Raw genomic sequence first — 18,599 nt, forward strand, 5'->3', positions numbered from 1 at the left:
GTCGGTTCTCAGTTGAGACCGTTTACACACACACACACACACACACACACACACACACACACACACACACACACATACATACACACACACACACACACACACACACTTTACATACCTTTCAATATTTCCTGTAATTTCAGTGAAGAGAAGGCAATTTCCCCCCTTTTCCCATCCAGTTGATGTTTACTGCTAGTTTTGTGGTGATCATGTGGGAAAGTAGTCTCCTTACTGAACTTTTCGTGTTTTCACCACCAATAGTTGATAATGATCTCACCTGCACATTGTAAATATTGATAGAGAGTCAAGTGTACATACCATTTCATGTATTGATAATTCAAAATACAATATCTTAAGATGAACATAATTTTGCAGGTTTTTTTTTTAAATAAAAAAAATACATGTATATGTTTCAATAAAACAAAATGATCAGTAACCTACCAAAGTTTTACACGTGTTTTTACTCTGCAAGAGGTCCTCCAGCTTCTGTATATCTTGTTTTCCCAGAGGAAAACATACATCTAACTGCAGTGTAGTGTCGGGCTCCTCTGCACCAGGAGCAGGACGGCTTTCAAGTCTATCGATCTTTGTGATTGTGGCCTGCAGAAGCTGCGTATTTAGGTGGGTCTGTACTTTTATTTCCTCCACGTTTGTCATAAGTTTCACCAAACAGTTTAGGATTTTCTTTTCTGTTACTGAAAGAAATCCACGCCAGAGTTTAAGACAGACATGCAATTAGTCCAAAATGTATGTATGGTTTTGATATCATTTATTTTAAAAAATGGAATCAGCACAGAATATCATATAAGTACCTGAGCTAGTGGGGCTTTTGTCAAATAGTGAAACTGTAGAACTTGATGTTGCTTTGTTGAACACGTCTTCTAATTGACCATTATGACGTCCCTTTACCCCTTGAGTACTTGTTCATTTTCTGTGAAAAGAGATAGTCAGCAAAATAGATTTTAAAAAAAACCAATATGAATAATTTAGAAAGTGTCTTTGAAAAATTTGAATATGCAGTGGCGTGGGGGGAAAAAACCAAAACGGAAAGATTGACCTGCGATGAACACTTTCTAAGCCTTTTTTGTACACTGTTTTATAATACATGTGCAATTAAGACAATAAAAATATTCAAAAATGATTTTTTTTTAAATCAAAGCACTTTGTTACTCTGGTTTTAAAAAATCTCAAACGTTTATTTTTAAACATAGCGCAAACCGTGTACACGAGTTTGAAATAAGGCTTAGCCTTATATACATTATTACTTTAAATAAATACAGCATGACAGCCAAATAATTTTCCAGCCCCCCCCCCCTCGCATGCACAAGATAAATGCATTCAAAAATTGAAGATTTCACATATGTGAGGAAAAAAAATCAACATCGGTCATTACTAAATCATGTGACCGGCAAATCACGTGATATCTTAAAAGGTGAGGCGGAAAAAGACGAAAGTAGTAAAATTGGAAAATTGGAAAATTCTTAATCATTTACTTTGGAAAACAGTATAAGTAAAGTATAATTCATTCTTTGGAATTGTACATCATATTAAAAAAATTATGTAAATACGTTCCTTTGAATGTAAGCCTGACATTATGTAATATATATATATATATATATATATATATATATATATATATATATATATATACTGTAGATACAGCCCGGAACGTGTATTTCAGTAAAAAAAAAAGTTAGAAAAATCACACATTGAATAACAAGATGTACTTACATATTGTCTTGCGAAGTAGTATATCCAAATTTCTTTAATCCAACAAAAATTTCCGTGTGCACCAATTAAGCACCTCAAATGCGAAATTTGTGAAATGGATACACGTGCTGACCATCTCGATATATTAGATTTCGCAGTTACCAAGGAAACTGGCCAGTCTCCTGCTGTGAGAAGCACTGATGATGTTGACCTAATTTCTTAAACAGAGAAACTTTCTCTTATCTCAGAATGTGCCCCCTAAAATCGGCACTTTAGCAAAATTATGTAATCAATGTTTCTAAGATTTTACAGGTCTATTAACAGATTAAGTGTTTGGCGTCTTTTCATTTCTTTAATTTTAAGCCAACCCCAACCCCCACTTATTTCATGTTCTAGCATATTTATAAAAGATATCAAATCATTGTGATATCACATATATATGTATTTAAAAAATTATTTACGTGTTAATTTATCGTAACTATTATATGCGATTTTTAAAATAAATGTATGCCGATATCCTGTTTAATGTCAGTTATCAAGTACATTTCCAGCGTTGGGCCAACGTTGGCCCAACACAACTATTCCAACGTAAAAAAAATACTCTAGGGCGCACATTGCTAACATAGCGCCGTTGTTGGACCAACATTGTCTTCCCGACTTAAGTGTGACGAAAATTAAAAAGCAGCATGTTAGCATTGGGCCAACGTTGTGTCAACGTTGTATGCCCAACGCCAACCATCGGCCAACAATATAACCATTTACCAACGTTGGCCCAACATAGTCATGTTATCTGGGCTAGTATAAAACTGGTTTTCCTACTGTAACGACTTTCCCTTAGCTCTAACCTCTATTCTGTTATAAAAGTACTGGTATCATGTATATATATATATATATATATATATATATATATATATATATATATACACACTTACTCTTATGTGTGGAGGTACAAAGAGGCTGGACTCTTGTTTTCGGGTCTTTTCGGGTATTTGTTTTGTCTGCTCCTTAATTTCTTTAACTTCCTTTGCCAGATCATCAATTGGTTTTTTTTCAATCAGCATAAATATTGTATGATTTCATTGTATAAAAAAATAGATGCAATCTTAGTGAAACACTTTCATAAATATATAAATTGCTGTATGATACTGGTAACCATTTTGTATTTGCAAATGAAGGACAGCATATGAAGAGAAACATTTGTCACATTAAAGTTCTCTCGAATTTCACAAAAATTTGTTGCGAAAGAATATTAGTTGGTTTGTCTTACCCTTGATTATAAAACTAAATGTGAAGTATCAAATCAATCGAATCAGTCCTATTGATATTTTTTCCCCTCTCACAATAAATATTGTGGGGGATAATAAAGGAGACTCGTGATGCAGTGCTATGTACAGCTGGTGATACATACAATATTAAAATAAATGGCAGTCTTCTAGTTTATAGACGCATTGTGTTGAAGTATATTGGAGAGGATCATTAAATTGCAAGGACTTATACGTATCCAATCTATTTGTATGTAGCTCTATTATACAATAGAATAGGTTCAAATCAAAATAAATGGAAAGAAGTAATTTACGAATTATCTGTGTCCATTGGTTCATTTTCGAGTCACATGCATGCCTATTTACTATAAATAAGCTGTCTCGAATACTTAGGGTACATGTACAAGCTTTCCAGTCTGATTGACTTGGCAGTTGGCACAGGCACTACCCTTGGTACCCCCTGTGTTCGGGACATTTTATACTGTTTCAATTTACTTCCCATATATGGCATACTTGTTGTGCAGTGCATTTGCCATCGGTATTATTATGAGCAATGTCCAGACCAATGTCAATATAGAAATCCTTATAAGATCATATGCATAAAGAATATACATTTGTATGGTATCATGTAGTTATAATGTTTAATTGTTAGAATTGTTTATCCTCCCTGTAGACCAGATTAATAAATAAATATACCTCTTGACCTATATGACACTTTTGGACCATCTGCATTTATTACTGTACAGAGAATCAACTGTAAATATATTTGTGCAGATGGAAGGGTTCAGAATAAAGATGTTTCTTACATTTGTCCCAATATCAAAGGTGTGAATATATGATGTTCTAAAGCAATATTTCATAATGTACATGAAGTGTGTTCATTTCAGTAACGTATACTTGTTTAGCAAGTACTTGAAAGATTTTTAAAGTTAGTTTTGTCATTTTGTGGTAATTGACAATGTAATGTTTGAAGATGTTCATGTATAGTCATCCGCCGGTTAACTAATATCTCTGGAAGGATGTTTCGTCCTGCACCAGATGATAAATATCTCTCGGAAGGATGTTTCATCCTGTGTCGGTTGACAAATGTCTCTCGGAAGGATGTTTCGTCCTACGCCGGTTGACAAATGTCTATCTGGAAGGATGATTCGTTCTACGGCGGTTGAGTAATTAATGTCTCTCGAAAGGATGTTTCGGCATGCGCCAGTTGACTAATTAGTGTCTCTCGTAAGGATGTTTCGTCCTTTGCCAGTTGAATGGAAGGATGTATTCTGGGAATTTTTCATATCAATACAAAACTTTTCAAATGATCTAATTTGAACATTTACACTTGTGATTATTAACGATTAGTAATTTATACTTATGATATATATACTTTTAAAAACTATTGAAATGTGCAATAAACCATTGTTTATACTTGTTGTGATGTGATTATTACTAACAGGGTGAACAATTTTGAGGAATATGAACGCTAATGCTGAACCCATTGCTAAAGCATATGGTGCATGAAAAAGTGAATGTAATGAACAGTGATTATTCTCATAAATCCACAAAGAGTACTAAGAGTAGGGCAAACGTGTACCTCTGGACACAACAGAGGTAAGGGCGGGTGCTTATTGAATCAGGAGCACGTATATCCTCTTGATCGGTTGCACGGAGGAATAACACACATTGCAAATAAACACTGAAACCAAGGCCTGTTCATTGTGTAATTGATATAGAAAATCTGTACTTGGATTCTTGCTAGAATTATAAACTGACAACAGGGAATGAATACTCGTTTATATTGTGTATAGTCCATATATACATTCTGTAGTATTTAATATCTTAAATTCTTGTATTTATCAAGCGGGGGTACATGTAACTTATGCGCAACATTTGCGTAGTGCAGGTCGGACTGCCTGGACAGTAGAATATGAATATTGTACAAGCAGTGCACGTGTGTAAGATCTACTTGAAATCATACATATTTGATAGAAACGTATACATTTGTGTCATATGGGATAAAATTTACAATGGTTATTAAATTCATATTATATATGAAATTTACTAACATTAAATCTGCATTATACATGGAATAAAATTGGAAATTAAATTTCATTTTACGGACACGTATAAAATTACTGTAAACTCGAATTAAATCTGAAACTTCACGAATAATATAAGTTTAATGAAATATAATATCTGTAAACGCCAAATTTCATGCAGTGTATAAAGAGTTGGGCAAACACGAGTCAAAACCAGTGTGCCAAGAACGGTCTAACAATCGGTATGAAACACGTCAGTCAGCATTTGGAGCAATATAAATCCTGTGGCATACAGTTGCTACAAATGCTACAAGTTTGTTGCAACTAGTTGCGGCATATTTGCCGGAACTATAAATTCTGTATGCATTTTTTTCTCTGGCACACAATTGTGGCACACTCATGCTGCACACGTCTGGCACATAGCTTGCTGCATCTTTGCAACACAACTTGCTGTACACTTCCGGCACAGTTGGCCGTAACTTTGCGAAACACAATTGCTGCACAGATCTAACAGTCTGTTAGAAATCAAGAGATTCTACATAAATCGTACATTGTGTGCCGCGCTGTGTGCCGCTAATCTCACATTGTGTACCGCTAATCTCACATTGTGTGCTGCTAATCTCACATTGTGTGCCGCTAATCTCACATTGCGTGTCACTTATCGCACACTGTGTGCCGTTAATCTCACATTGCATGCTGCTAATCGCACATTGTGTGCCGCTAAACACACACGGTGTGCCGCTAATCTCACATTATGTGCCGCTAATCTCACATTGCGTGGCGCTAATCGCATATTGTGTGCCGTTAATCGCACATTGTGTGCTGCTAATATCACACTATGTACTGCTAATCTCACATTGTGTGCTGCTAATCTCACATTGTGTGCTGCTAATCTCACATTGTGTGCTGCTAATCTCACATTGCGTGCCACTTATCGCACATTATGTGCCGCTAATTGCACACTGTGTGCCGCTAATCTCACATTGTGTGCCGCTAATCTCACATTGTGTGCCGCTAATCTCACATTATGTACTACCAATCTCACACTGTGTGCTGCTAATCTCACATTGCGTGCCGCTAATCGCACATTGTGTGCCGCTAATCGCACATTGTGTGCCGCTAATCTCACATTGTGTGCCGCTAATCTCACATTGTGTGCCGCTAATCGCACATTGTGTGCTGCTAATCTCACATTGTGTGCCGCTAATCTCACATTGTGTGCCGCTAATCGCACATTGTGTGCTGCTAATCTCACATTGTGTGCCGCTAATCGCACATTGTGTGCTGCTAATCTCACATTGTGTGCCGCTAATCTCACATTGTGTGCCGCTAATCGCACATTGTGTGCTGCTAATCGCACATTGTGTGCCGCTAATCGCACATTGTGTGCTGCTAATCTCACATTGTGTGCCGCTAATCTCACATTGTGTGCCGCTAATCGCACATTGTGTGCTGCTAATCTCACATTGTGTGCCGCTAATCGCACATTGTGTGCTGCTAATCTCACATTGTGTGCCGCTAATCGCACATTGTGTGCTGCTAATCGCACATTGTGTACCGCTAGCTGCATCGGCTGCACACCTCTGCCACACAGGTCTGGCCCACAGATTTGTATGACGCAAAACGGCACACTTGCAACAAACTTTACATTTTTGTAAAGGCTTAATCTTTCCCTACAGAAATATTAAGAAAATTTTATTTCTTTATCCATTGATCAAATAGCCCTACTTTATTTTACGTCATCATGGACCTTATTACAGCAGTCTTATCATTTTATATTATTAAAAAAAACAAAAAAACAACAACAACCAGAAAACTATCAAACAGTAAAAGTATGATAGAAATAACGATCGATACACACAATCTAGAATTATTAGAGAAAATTCGGTCTACTTTATAACTTATTGACTTTACCAATGTTTATGAGTTCTGCTCTACAAAAGACAGAAATACGTTCATACTGTTGATAGGGTGCACGTTGGAAAGTAGGACCAGATTTATGATAAATCACTAGTGTATACAATTTATATCAACTTAAATGAATATTCCAGGGACCTTTGGCATGAAAAGATTGTAACTTTAAACTAATCTTAACACAAATAACTAGAATTTCGTGTATGTGAAAAGAATGTATACTTTCATAATTGTTTTTTTGGTGGCAATAATTTCTCTGAAATGTATGAATTCCCAGTCTATCCCATCCCTCTTTCGATTCATGTAATCGTTTCACGCTTTTTGTAAGCTTTAGAGATTGGCCTTCTACCGGTATAATAAGATACACGCGTATTTTATTATACCGGTAAAAGGCCAATCTCTAAAGCTTACAAAAAGCGTGAAACGATTACATGAATCGAAAGAGGGATGAGATTAATAGAGGGCGAAGCCCTCTCACGGCCCAAAGGGCCGTGAGAGCGGAGCTCTCCCTATAGGTAACACGTTTAAAAGGGAAATATAGGAAAATAATGAAAAATCAAACCATACCTATGGAACTTGAAAAGTTTGGTACCAATGGCGTCGATTCGAATATTAGCTCGTGGACATGTATTCCTCCATTTTGAATCTCGTCTACCCTAGTTCACGTCGTTCTGAGATGTTACATAAAATCCGTAAAAGCATGTAAATCTTATTTTCTTAATCACATATAATCACTCCACGATTAACGCCATGTTTTTTGTTGTGGTTCAAACGCTATGTTTGTAAATTTGCTAAATAACGACGCTGAATATGACATCACAATATACTGTTTACATCAATTGCGTTATATTTCCCGCGTTCAATATATAGGCGGATCAAATGTCCAAAATTAGGATGCTTTGATACAGCTCCGTCCGCGTGCTAACTTCGGGTTGTTTTTGTCCTGTTTTGGATATAGATACTAATGCCAAAACTTTTTTGCTTCGCCCTCAAACACGGTCACGCCGTAAAACATATTAGAATCCTTCATTAGTACGAGTGTGGGATAGGGAAATCCCACCGAGGGGGACAAGATTCGCAGTCTAGGACGAGGCTGTGCCGAGTCCTAGACGGCAAATCTTGTTCCAGAGGTGGAATTTCCCTATCCCACACAAGTAAATAATGAAGGATTATTTTTCTCACATTTTACCTACAGTTTAGTGCATAGATTTATGAGCTATGAGAAAATTTATCCTCATTTGAACTTCAATGCAAAAACTAATTAGATAGGCAGAAAGATCATACCCGAAAATGGTTTACACTGTAAGTGTAAACTAAAAAACTCAAGGTTGTCCATCAGAAAGTATACTACATTAAAATTTAAAGAAAACAATGCAAAATATTTTACTTCACCGTGTAACGTAAATCTTCACCGTGTAACGTAAATCATAGAAAATATATGACGTCACAATCAAATGACGTCGCAGCAGTGTGAGACAGAAAATTCTCACATGGCTGTCTCGCATGGGTAAAGTCGATCTCACACTGGTGATAATGTGAGAAAGACTGGGAATTCATACATTTCAGAGAAATTATTGCCACCAAAAAAAATTATGAAAAAGGGGGGGGGGGGTAGTAATAGCCATACATCAGGTGCCTGTGTTTAGAGTAGCATTACATATATCATATGATAGGTGCCTTAATTTTGTTTTCTTTTTTAACTTGGGAGGTCAACAACCAGTAGAAACCCAGTCAAAACACTTCTCCATATTTCTTATTATACTTTCGCCTTCTAAAGAAAGTTCGGGTATGTTCTGGCTTCCCTGGTCCGTCTGTCTGTCGCGCTTTTTTCTTCTTCCTCAAACTCGTCTTTTATTCTAAGCAGTAACCAATTAATCTTTTTTGAGTATTACAGATGGTGTTTTGTAGATGTGTAATTAGGTTTCGGAAGTTTCAATTGTACTTTGATAGGGGAATAGGGGTAACAAAAAGTCATATTTTTTTTTTTTTTTTTTTTTACTAAAGGAAAGAATCTGATTCCCAGGACTCCTCATACACTTTACGCAGTAGCAAACTCATCTTCTGGAAGATGATTAATAATGGCGGCGTCCTGTAGATGTGCAATAAGATTTACGGAATTTTCATTTTCCCCCTGTGGCCAGATGGTGATTAAAAACGATGTTCTTCTACAAAAACGTCCGTCCGATAAGTTTTCAATTTTGAAATATAAGAGAAAAGATTCAGTGAATGCAAATATTGAGGAATGAATGGAAAAAATCTTCTAATAGGTTAACATAGTAGAAGTATCATGAATGGAGAAAGATTTGAACTATTAAGTTATGAGTTTATTCTTCATTAAATTATGACTTGATTGTGATTATGAAATATTATAAGATGCCAGGTTGCATTAAAGTGCCACTATATTTTCAAAATTACCGCCTCGTGCTCATTACATCTAAATACTCTACAGTATCGCTACTGTCAGCCAGGACCTTATGTACGTGCATGTCTAATGCAGAACACATGGAATCGAGTTCTGGCAATATAGCGGTATAACGTATTCCTCTCAGGGGCCCAGAGGTCATGTTCTCACCTGTGCATTATATGCTAAATTTGATCGTGTGTATTCAGGTAAATTATAGAATTAATACTGTGGCTCCTTTGCTAGTAACACAATTACGACGGGGAGTGTACCTAATAGCAGATGACATCACTGTCTTTTGACTAAATCTAGTCTACTGAACCTTAGATATTATCGCGCTAATTAGCCCGCACGTGGATAGACTTCCTTCGTGCATAAAAGTTAAATTGATGGATTTCTACCGATCCACACGGAAACACAAAGGACAATGGGAATAAGCGTAATGGATTTATCGCAGGGCAACATTGTTTCCCATAATATCTTATTGTTTATGTGAAAAAGAATCATTTGTATTGACATTTTCTCTGTCAGATTCACGAAAATCATCACTTCACATATGTTGCACCTACTCTCAATAAATGTGCGACTTACTGCCGCCGGAGTCTGGCATATTGATTATTCATAATGTTTGGTACAATATCAGTTTTTCTGGAAAGGGTAAATACGTCTTCAATAGAAATCAAAATATATCAACCAATTGATGTGTAACTGAGTATAGTGAAGTCTCTGTTACATTACACAAAAAGGATACGTACGTTACTGACGCCAGAGCAGGTATTTTATAGTTCAGTGTCAGCGATATAGAATTAACAATTAACAGCACTATGTTCGTCTTTTAAGTAAAGTGGAATAGCATGAATGAGACAAAAATAATAGGTTTATCGTGGTGTTTTTATTTTTGGTAAATGATTTTCTGTATTCATATCGCCGATCCACAAGTTTCAGCATTTTAGATAGTGACCTTTCTTTTTCCGCATAGAGATATTAATTTTATAGAAAATACTCGAGTTGGATAATAATCATATCCAACCACAAACCACGTGAGATTCTTTTTATCATATATTTTGTCCTAACAGATCATTGAATTTGCATTTTCCAAAATATTCTGTTTTGTTTACCTCAACCCGAACTACACGTACAAGTGGACATCAGAGTTACCATTACACCACTACAAATAATTCGTTAGGAAATATTGATGAAAAGGAATATTGACTGTCACAATGTTGAATTTATTAAATATCATTTTTAGATGAGAAAAAACATAGGACGTATTACATTGAAATTGTGTGATTAATAATGATAATGTCAGTCATCCGAATTTGTGACATAGATGACGCGTGGTCTTTTTGTGTGGATGTGTCACATAGTCTCATATTTGAATGTTGACGATTAATTTTGTGTGTGCAGTTGAATGTGGCGTATCCCGGGTTCATTTGGTGCAAGGAGTTGAAAGGTTGATATCCGCTAGATAAATGGATAAATATGTGATAAAAAGTCTTCGTGTGTTCGCTTCCTAATAACGTATTCGAACACCCAGAACATTTTCCACAGTACATCGTTCTGACAACGGGGGGGGGGGGGGGGGGGGGGGGGGGGGGGGGGGGGGGGCAGTAGAACGATTTTCAGTTTCAAGAAAAACGATTGGAGGTCAGGTCATGTCACCTAATGTTGTTTGGGTTTTTTTCTTTGAATATAATTTTGTTTCCTTAATTATTGAGAAAATTTACGACCGATACAAAACATGATCAAGGGTTGTATGCATTACCGAGCTGGATGCTGTTTCATTTCTTAGAGACGATGACTAGGCTAGATAATGAATATGGCAGGTTTGTTCCCTCATTCGAAACTAATTACTTCACATATAAATACATTGAAAAAAAAATATCAACACCCGTGTCACTTCCATTAATTTTTATTATTTTGGGGGATTTCTGTCGCCCTGGGCCGAGTTTTACTAAACATCGTATACTCCAACGTAGACGTACACGTAAACGTAGGCTTTGCGATTGATTTTACGTGCGTGTAGATTGTGTTTTACAAAGCGCCGTATCTGTATCCATAAACGTAGATATTTACGTAGGCTTTCTCATTACTTACGACTGGAACTCTTCAAAAAAAAGAAGGTAGAAATGTTTTCATAGTAACGAAAGTTACGCATGCGTATTGCTTACTTTTCTTTTGCTTGATCTCGTCTGCTCGTCGAAAATGAACGACAAAAAGCTAAGAAAGCCCAACTGGTCGGATGCCGAGATGGACGTGTTCCTATGCACATTACGTCACGCGGCGTAGGAACACCTATCATGGGATAAGAACAATATCGTATGAGTGATATCCACTGGATAAAAGGGGTAAATATGTGATAAAAGTATATATGTGATACTGTAGATTCTGAAATATGCGCAAGCAATTTATCGCGTGATTTTGCCAGAGGCATCACTCACGAAATAAAATCATTTGCTTAAATTATTTTTATGTTGCTAGATAACATGTAAGAATTTTTTATTAACAGATTACACGCGAATTCTTGTTCACTCGATTTGACGTAAACGAGTCATTTCGCCACATTCATTAATCGCGTAAAATAAGGAATCGACAATTGTACTTGTTATGAACAATACATTGGTCGAACCGTACGTGACCGGAACGTACGTCATCAAATCATACGAAACTGTGGTTAAATACTTGTCTAACTTGGCATCAAGTATATATGACTACGGCGGTTTAAAGGATTTGAAGGAAAACGGACACAACGCAATGAATCTGTAAGGTGAAGTAAGTGTGACGAGTTCATTAATTTTGAAATCTTGCGATGTAAACACATACACGTACAGGAAGAGTTTATAATGCAAATAAATTCTAGAAATAAGAGTGTACTTTTTCCATTTCTGTACTTGTAAATGATGCTCTAGATTTATAACTATCCCATTCTGCGGTGAAAGGTGTACGTGATCAAGATATAGGGCTCACGGTGGGTATGACCGGTCGACAGGAGATGCTTACTCCTCCTAGGTACCTGATCCAACCTCTGGTGTATCCAGGGGTCCGTGTTTGTCCAAGTCTCTATTTTGTATTCCTTATGGGAGTTATCAGATTGATAACTGCTCGTTATCTTCACCTTTCATTGTAACGTACATTTTATTTTTATGTTTGTATACTACTCGATATTTGACTCAAGCTTTAGATAAATGAACATGAAAGAAAAACTACAATATATTTAGTGCTTACCTAAGAATTAAGGTAGCTCACTACACTAAAGCTTATACTCTTTATGACAGTACGTCACAAGATAGCGATTGAAATGTTTTGTGAAATTATTTGTATCCATCGATTTGTTTGTCTATCATCGTAGTTCAGTGGTTAAAGCATTAGGCTGGTGAACTGCAGATCTTTTGTTTATGTGTTACAATAGTTTTTTGAAAATCATGTTTTTATTCAAATGTGCATATTTTCTGCCTTTTTGGCATATACAGTGGAGCCTCGGTAATCCGGACGCCATTAATCCGGACGCTTCACCTTCCGGACGATTTTTCTAGGGAACGGAATTTTTATACGTTATTTTGCATCATTAATCCGGAAATTCGCGTTCCGGATCCGGACGGTCACTTTTTACTACAAAACGTTATAATGCATTGAAAATTGTACCGTTAATCCGGATGGTAATTTTGTTTAGGGAAGGTCTGTGTCGGACTATTTTAACAAGGCGTAAATTATAAAGAAAACAAGCCAAACTGTCTAATTGAAGCGATTACCTGTACCCTGTCAACACCTCCCTCCAATTAGGTGGTGTGTGATGATAAGTCCGTTAGATAGCACGTGCCGATCGAGACATTGTATTGCCAATTTTCGCACATAAGATCTTTATTGCGTGTAGTGTTGAATTTTGTAAATAAATCTGTAGCATATTATTTTGTAGTCTTGATCAATACCCTAATAGTATTAATGAATTAAACATCATGCCGTAATGATAATATTTTAACTGCTACACATATCAGTTGTACTGATTCGTAAATTGATATCGGCTTATTCACATCCAAAGAGTGTAGATTATACTTTTAGATTCTGGATTTTATACTGTTGATTGGCGTGAAATATACATGCATGTTCATGCACATGTATTATGTAGTATAAGTTTTTAACGTTTAGAATGTCACGCATTGTAGAATGTACCTGTGTACGATTGATTCTTGTTACAATGTTGTAGAGCTTTATTGCTTTCGAATTTTTAAACTCTGGGTAGAAGTGAGAAAATTACCATTTTAAGGGAAATGACAATTAAATTCTGTATGTACCTGTAATGTTAGTTTCACCCGAGTTTTGTTCCGTTATTATCGCATCATGAAAATAATAGGTGCGCGTGACTAGATCAAAGCAGTAGTAGGTCTTTATATTACGAGCTTAAATGATTTTGTTCTCCCGATATTGTCTTGGATAATTATAGATTAAGAAATATAAACTCTGGCAGATTGAATTTTGGTTAAAGAATGTTGTCAATTGACATGATAATCACGAAATTTTTACACAACTTTGGACGATGAAGATTGTTTTAACAGACCGCCGAACCTGTGAATCGTGACAAATGGAAATTACCGGCCTCTTTAAGAAATAAAAGTGTGATGAAATGTTTGAAGTGTAAATGATTATGTTAGTTACTAATGATTTATTTACTTATAGTTACATAAAGTGATTCATTATTTGTTTTAGTGCAGACGGTACACAGTTTTGTATATTTATTTGTAGGAATCATATGTATGTACAATGTAAGCACAGGCAAATACACTGAACACATACATTAAATTTTAGTGCTTTGAAATACATGTAAATGTTAACATTATATTAATTTATTTACTAATGCAAATGGTTAAATCCAATGATAGAATGTGTTTAATTCATTATGCATCAATAAAGTAGACACTTACTGGTTACTTATGCAAAGCTAGAAAATATGCGATTCAATTATCCGGACGCTTCATTTATCCGGACGATTTTTGCTGGGAACCAAAGTGTCCGGATTAACGAGGCTCCACTGTACATATACTTTTTATATATCATCATATCTTTTATGTTTAAATCAATTCGTACTGATTTGAGAAACTATTTCAGGATGTAGTGAACCACCTTAAAACATGTCCTAAATGACTCGTGTTCAACATTGTATTACTTGAAGTAGACAACTACAGTCACCCAGGATCATGAGGATCCTCGCGACTCTTAATTTGAAACAAAACACATGAAACAGGTTATCATGCATGCCTTAACATGTTTTCGACTGAAATATTTTACGAACTATAATATCATATTCAGCAATCATGTATGGCATTTTCCATTCAATGTGTGGCAGATTCGGTTTCACTTTCACTTTATTTAATGTACACATGTAAAACTTATACGGTACCAATTTTGCTGCACCAGATGCGCATTTCGTCAAGTACATGTGTAATGTCTTCAGTGATGTTCAGGCCGATGTACTCCAAACTCAATTATGATAACTACAGTAATACTACATGTATTTGCCAATGGCTATTCTATATTTCATCCCGTAACTTTAATGACAGCTCCTGATGTCCCTGATACTATAAAAAGCCGTGCAGCGAATTTCTTGGTGAAGGGACTCTTCTCCGTCCATTATTTCCTATACCGGACCCCTGTCTGTCTGTCTGTCTGTAGTGATCCCTTATATCAACTGTCCCATTATTTACTGGTGCTATCTAATTCTATTGAGTTTGTTTGGACTGTATATTTTCAGTTAAGCCTAGGTCGTATAATGTAGGCTCTAATGTATTTACTATCATCATTGTTGTCATGGTAATGAATTCGTACATGCAATATGTTGTTAGTCTTATCAAGTTTTCATTTCTTTTTAATTCATGATTATTCTGTGGTTTGGTCACATACTAACCACCTCACAAATAGACAGAGACACACAACACAGAGAACCGACTTCTAAGATCGCGGGACATGCTACGTGTACACAATCTAGGAGAAATAGTGAAGCCCTATGGTCAAATAACGATGTTGTTTAAGAGCGCTAGCAGGGAAATCCCTTCTCATTATTTTGATACAATTCAAATGCATTGCAACCTTATTTTATGTTCCATATTTTTTGTTAAGACTTGCATTCATAACTTTTATAATATCCTATTTCATCATTATATTCAAAATATGCACATACGTTATATACAATGCATGTGTGCTGTTAGGATTAATAACCGTATACAGACATCTGTATACACAATTTATCAAAATGAAAAGACTACATTTATATTGAGTGTACGTTTTAAACTTTCTCATTTGTAGGAAATGAACAGAGCATTATTCCATTTTCTGAAAACTTCGTTAGCTTTGGGTCTAGGACTGGCTACAATCTTTCTAATCCTCAACTGGAGTAGATCGGATGATGCTGTCATTCAAACAAAATCTATCGGATATCAACAAACATCTCCATCGGCCACGTATGTTCCCACAACTAGCCCCAAAATAAAGAGAAAACCGACAAAATGCGGTGAAACAGATAGCGATTTCAACCTCTCTGGAATCGAGACCGTCAAACCGTTGATAGACCGAGTATCACCAAAATTCAGAAGCAAGGACCTGTCCTGCCAAGAAAAGAATTTTCCAAAACCATACGCTCAATTGACAGCAGAGGAAAATCAACGAAAACAGGAGTGTATAAAAAATTGGAATAAAGACTACAATGCTGGATTTGGGTCGTTTTGGACGGGAACCACGCAGTATATACGTCACACCCACCACACATATTTAAACGCAGATAGCACCATATTCGATATCGGTGGAAACAAGGGTGAAGACGCAGATGCCATGATAAAAAGATACCGTCCTAACAATTACCTTATATTGGAGCCAATTAAGACGCTGTATTCCAATCTTGTTAAGAAGTTTAAAAATGACAGTAAAGTGGAATTGTATAACTTTGGCCTCGCTAGGAAAAATGACAAATTCTATGTCAATGTCTGGGGCAATGGTGGAGACGCGACTTCTGTTTTTGCGGGAAATGATGATGGCGGAAGTTGTTTACTGCGTGTTGTAAACACAACACGCTTTCTTCTGCAGGCTGGTGTTCCGTGTTACGAAATCGATCTAATTACAGTGAATTGCGAAGGGTGTGAGTTTGAAATAATGGAGGAACTTATAGGTAGCGGCATGATGAATCAATTTCGACACGTGCAATTTGCCACTCATCCTACTTTGAAACACCTTCTAAAGCCCGCAGAAAGATACTGCGAAATCCAGGAAAAACTAAAACGAACCCATACGATGTCCTACCAGTACAAATGGTGCTGGGAAAGTTGGAAGAGGAAAGATCTAGTATAAAACAATAACTTGCAGCGGTGTGCATTTTTCCCCCATAATTAGCGTTGTTCATTTTACTTCAAACCATTGCATATTATCAGTACAACAGATGTAGTGATAACATTTAAAGTTATATAGGTACATATTCTCTAATTTCAATGTTAGAGTCCTTTAAAGGGACTAGTTCACGCTCTTTTGATTTTTGTTTTCATTTTTGATGTTATACATTCAAAATATAACTCATTTAATGTTAACAGCCAAAATGTTAACCTTCTGAATGCAAGAAAAAAGCAATATTTTAGTCTTAAATCTGTGTTATGTAAACAAAGACTCGAGTCTTGTTTACAAACAAACCAATGAAATATAGCTTTTGTAATATAAATCATCTTAAATTTGCATAGTCACAAATTTTAACTTTTATATAGCATATTTTACCCAAAGAATGTTTGAAATGTGAAATATATAATAAACTTAGATTGATATCTATTTCTTTTGAAAATGTTGTAAACAATAAAATACCGCAGTACCTGTTTACACAACAGTCAACTCCCCAAACTGAACCACTGTGATACGGTACCTGTATAACCTGAATTTCTTGTGAAATCCTTTTAGCACATTTGGCAGTAGATTTTCATCAGTAAAAGTGAAAAACAAAATTCTTGGGGAAATCGTGAATCAGTCCCTTTAGCAAAGATAAAATATACGGTATTCTATGAATGAAAGGTGAAGGTAATGAACAGTAATCAATCTTATAACTTCTATAAGCTATACAAGTTAGATAGTTGGGCAAACACGGGTCCCTGGACACACCAGAGGTGGGATCAGGTGCCTAAGAGGAGTAAGCATCCCCTGTCGACCGGTCACACTCGCCGTTAGCCCTATATCCTGATCAGGTAAACAAAGTTATCCGTAGTCAAAATCAGTGTGTCAAGAACGATCTAACAATCGGTATGAAACACGTCAGTCAGCATTTGACCCAATGAATACAATGAAGCAAACGCTCTATTGGTTATACATCCAAAATCTACGGTTGTGTAGATATAAAAGGAATCACAACATTTTTGTTATGTAATCTTTTGTGTTTTTTGTACATTAATTAGTATAATGGAATTTGATATTTACAAACAGTACATTAAGTCACCTGTAACCGTACGTTAAGTTGATAAAATTGTCGATTTAGAACTTAATGATTTAGTGTACTATTACAGGTAACATAATGTATGGGTTTTAAATGTTGAAAGCAAGAAAACTACATCAAGCGCAAAAAATTGTTCTGGACTTCAACAGTAATGAAAAAGAGCAAATATATTATTTGATGCACATTTACGCATAACTAGATATCAAACATTTGTATATGAGGTTTTCAATCATACTCGTATCCAATGCGAAATGACATACTTTGAAGATAGTCGGTCTTTCTACATGCCTACTTTCCGAACGAGTGCTGACCACGCTACTGGATGAAAGGTGAAGATAACGAACAGTGATCAATCTCATAACCCCCTATAAGCAATACGAAATATAGAGTTGGTCAAACACGGACCGCTGGATATACCAGAGGTGAGATCAGGTGCCTAGGATGAGTAAGCATCCCCTGTTGACCGGTTACATCTACCGTGAGCCCTATATATCTTGATCAGGTAGCACAACACGTGTTGTGTTTTTTAATCTGTGCATATGTTACTACTCTTTAAGGTTTTACACATAATCTAGCAGTTTCTTTTATCCTTTTGTGTTTCGTAAATTAGGAGTGATTAAAGAATTAGATCGGATACATAAGGACTATATATATTGGCCCAAGTTGACAAAGATTGTAAGAATAATATCTTTGTATGTAAGACTCATTATTACCCCTCTACATGTACCTGATAATTCGGAAGGGACTTTGCACTCTGTCCGTCCGTTCGTCTGTCAGTCCAAGAAATAAATTGTCCGCACGTTTTTGTCATGCTTGCAAGTACTTAATATTTAATATTTGGT

The 18,599-nt window shown here is 36.0% G+C and overlaps 1 protein-coding gene and 1 long non-coding RNA gene across 2 annotated transcripts in view; one reads left to right on the top strand and one right to left on the bottom strand.

Moving 5' to 3' along the window:
- The window catches only part of LOC125666072 (uncharacterized), a 28,090-nt gene extending 27,173 nt beyond the window's left edge, over nucleotides 1-917 (bottom strand). Inside the window, exons 1-3 of the long non-coding RNA XR_007366496.2 lie at nucleotides 810-917; nucleotides 439-692; nucleotides 116-274 (exon numbers count right to left, since the gene is read on the bottom strand). This is a non-coding gene — a long non-coding RNA (uncharacterized LOC125666072). The remainder of the gene's footprint in view (nucleotides 1-115; nucleotides 275-438; nucleotides 693-809) is intronic.
- Nucleotides 918-10,006: 9,089 nt separating this feature from the next.
- On the top strand, nucleotides 10,007-17,672 carry LOC125666452 (uncharacterized). The gene is made up of 2 exons (XM_048899613.2): nucleotides 10,007-10,085; nucleotides 15,606-17,672. The coding sequence occupies exon 2, from the start codon at nucleotides 15,609-15,611 to the stop codon at nucleotides 16,638-16,640; it is 1,032 nt and encodes a 343-aa protein (XP_048755570.2). The 5' UTR covers nucleotides 10,007-10,085; nucleotides 15,606-15,608; the 3' UTR covers nucleotides 16,641-17,672.
- The last annotated feature ends 927 nt before the right edge of the window (nucleotides 17,673-18,599 follow it).

Source organism: Ostrea edulis, chromosome 10 (assembly GCF_947568905.1).
Source record: "Ostrea edulis chromosome 10, xbOstEdul1.1, whole genome shotgun sequence".
NCBI lineage: Eukaryota > Metazoa > Mollusca > Bivalvia > Ostreida > Ostreidae > Ostrea > Ostrea edulis.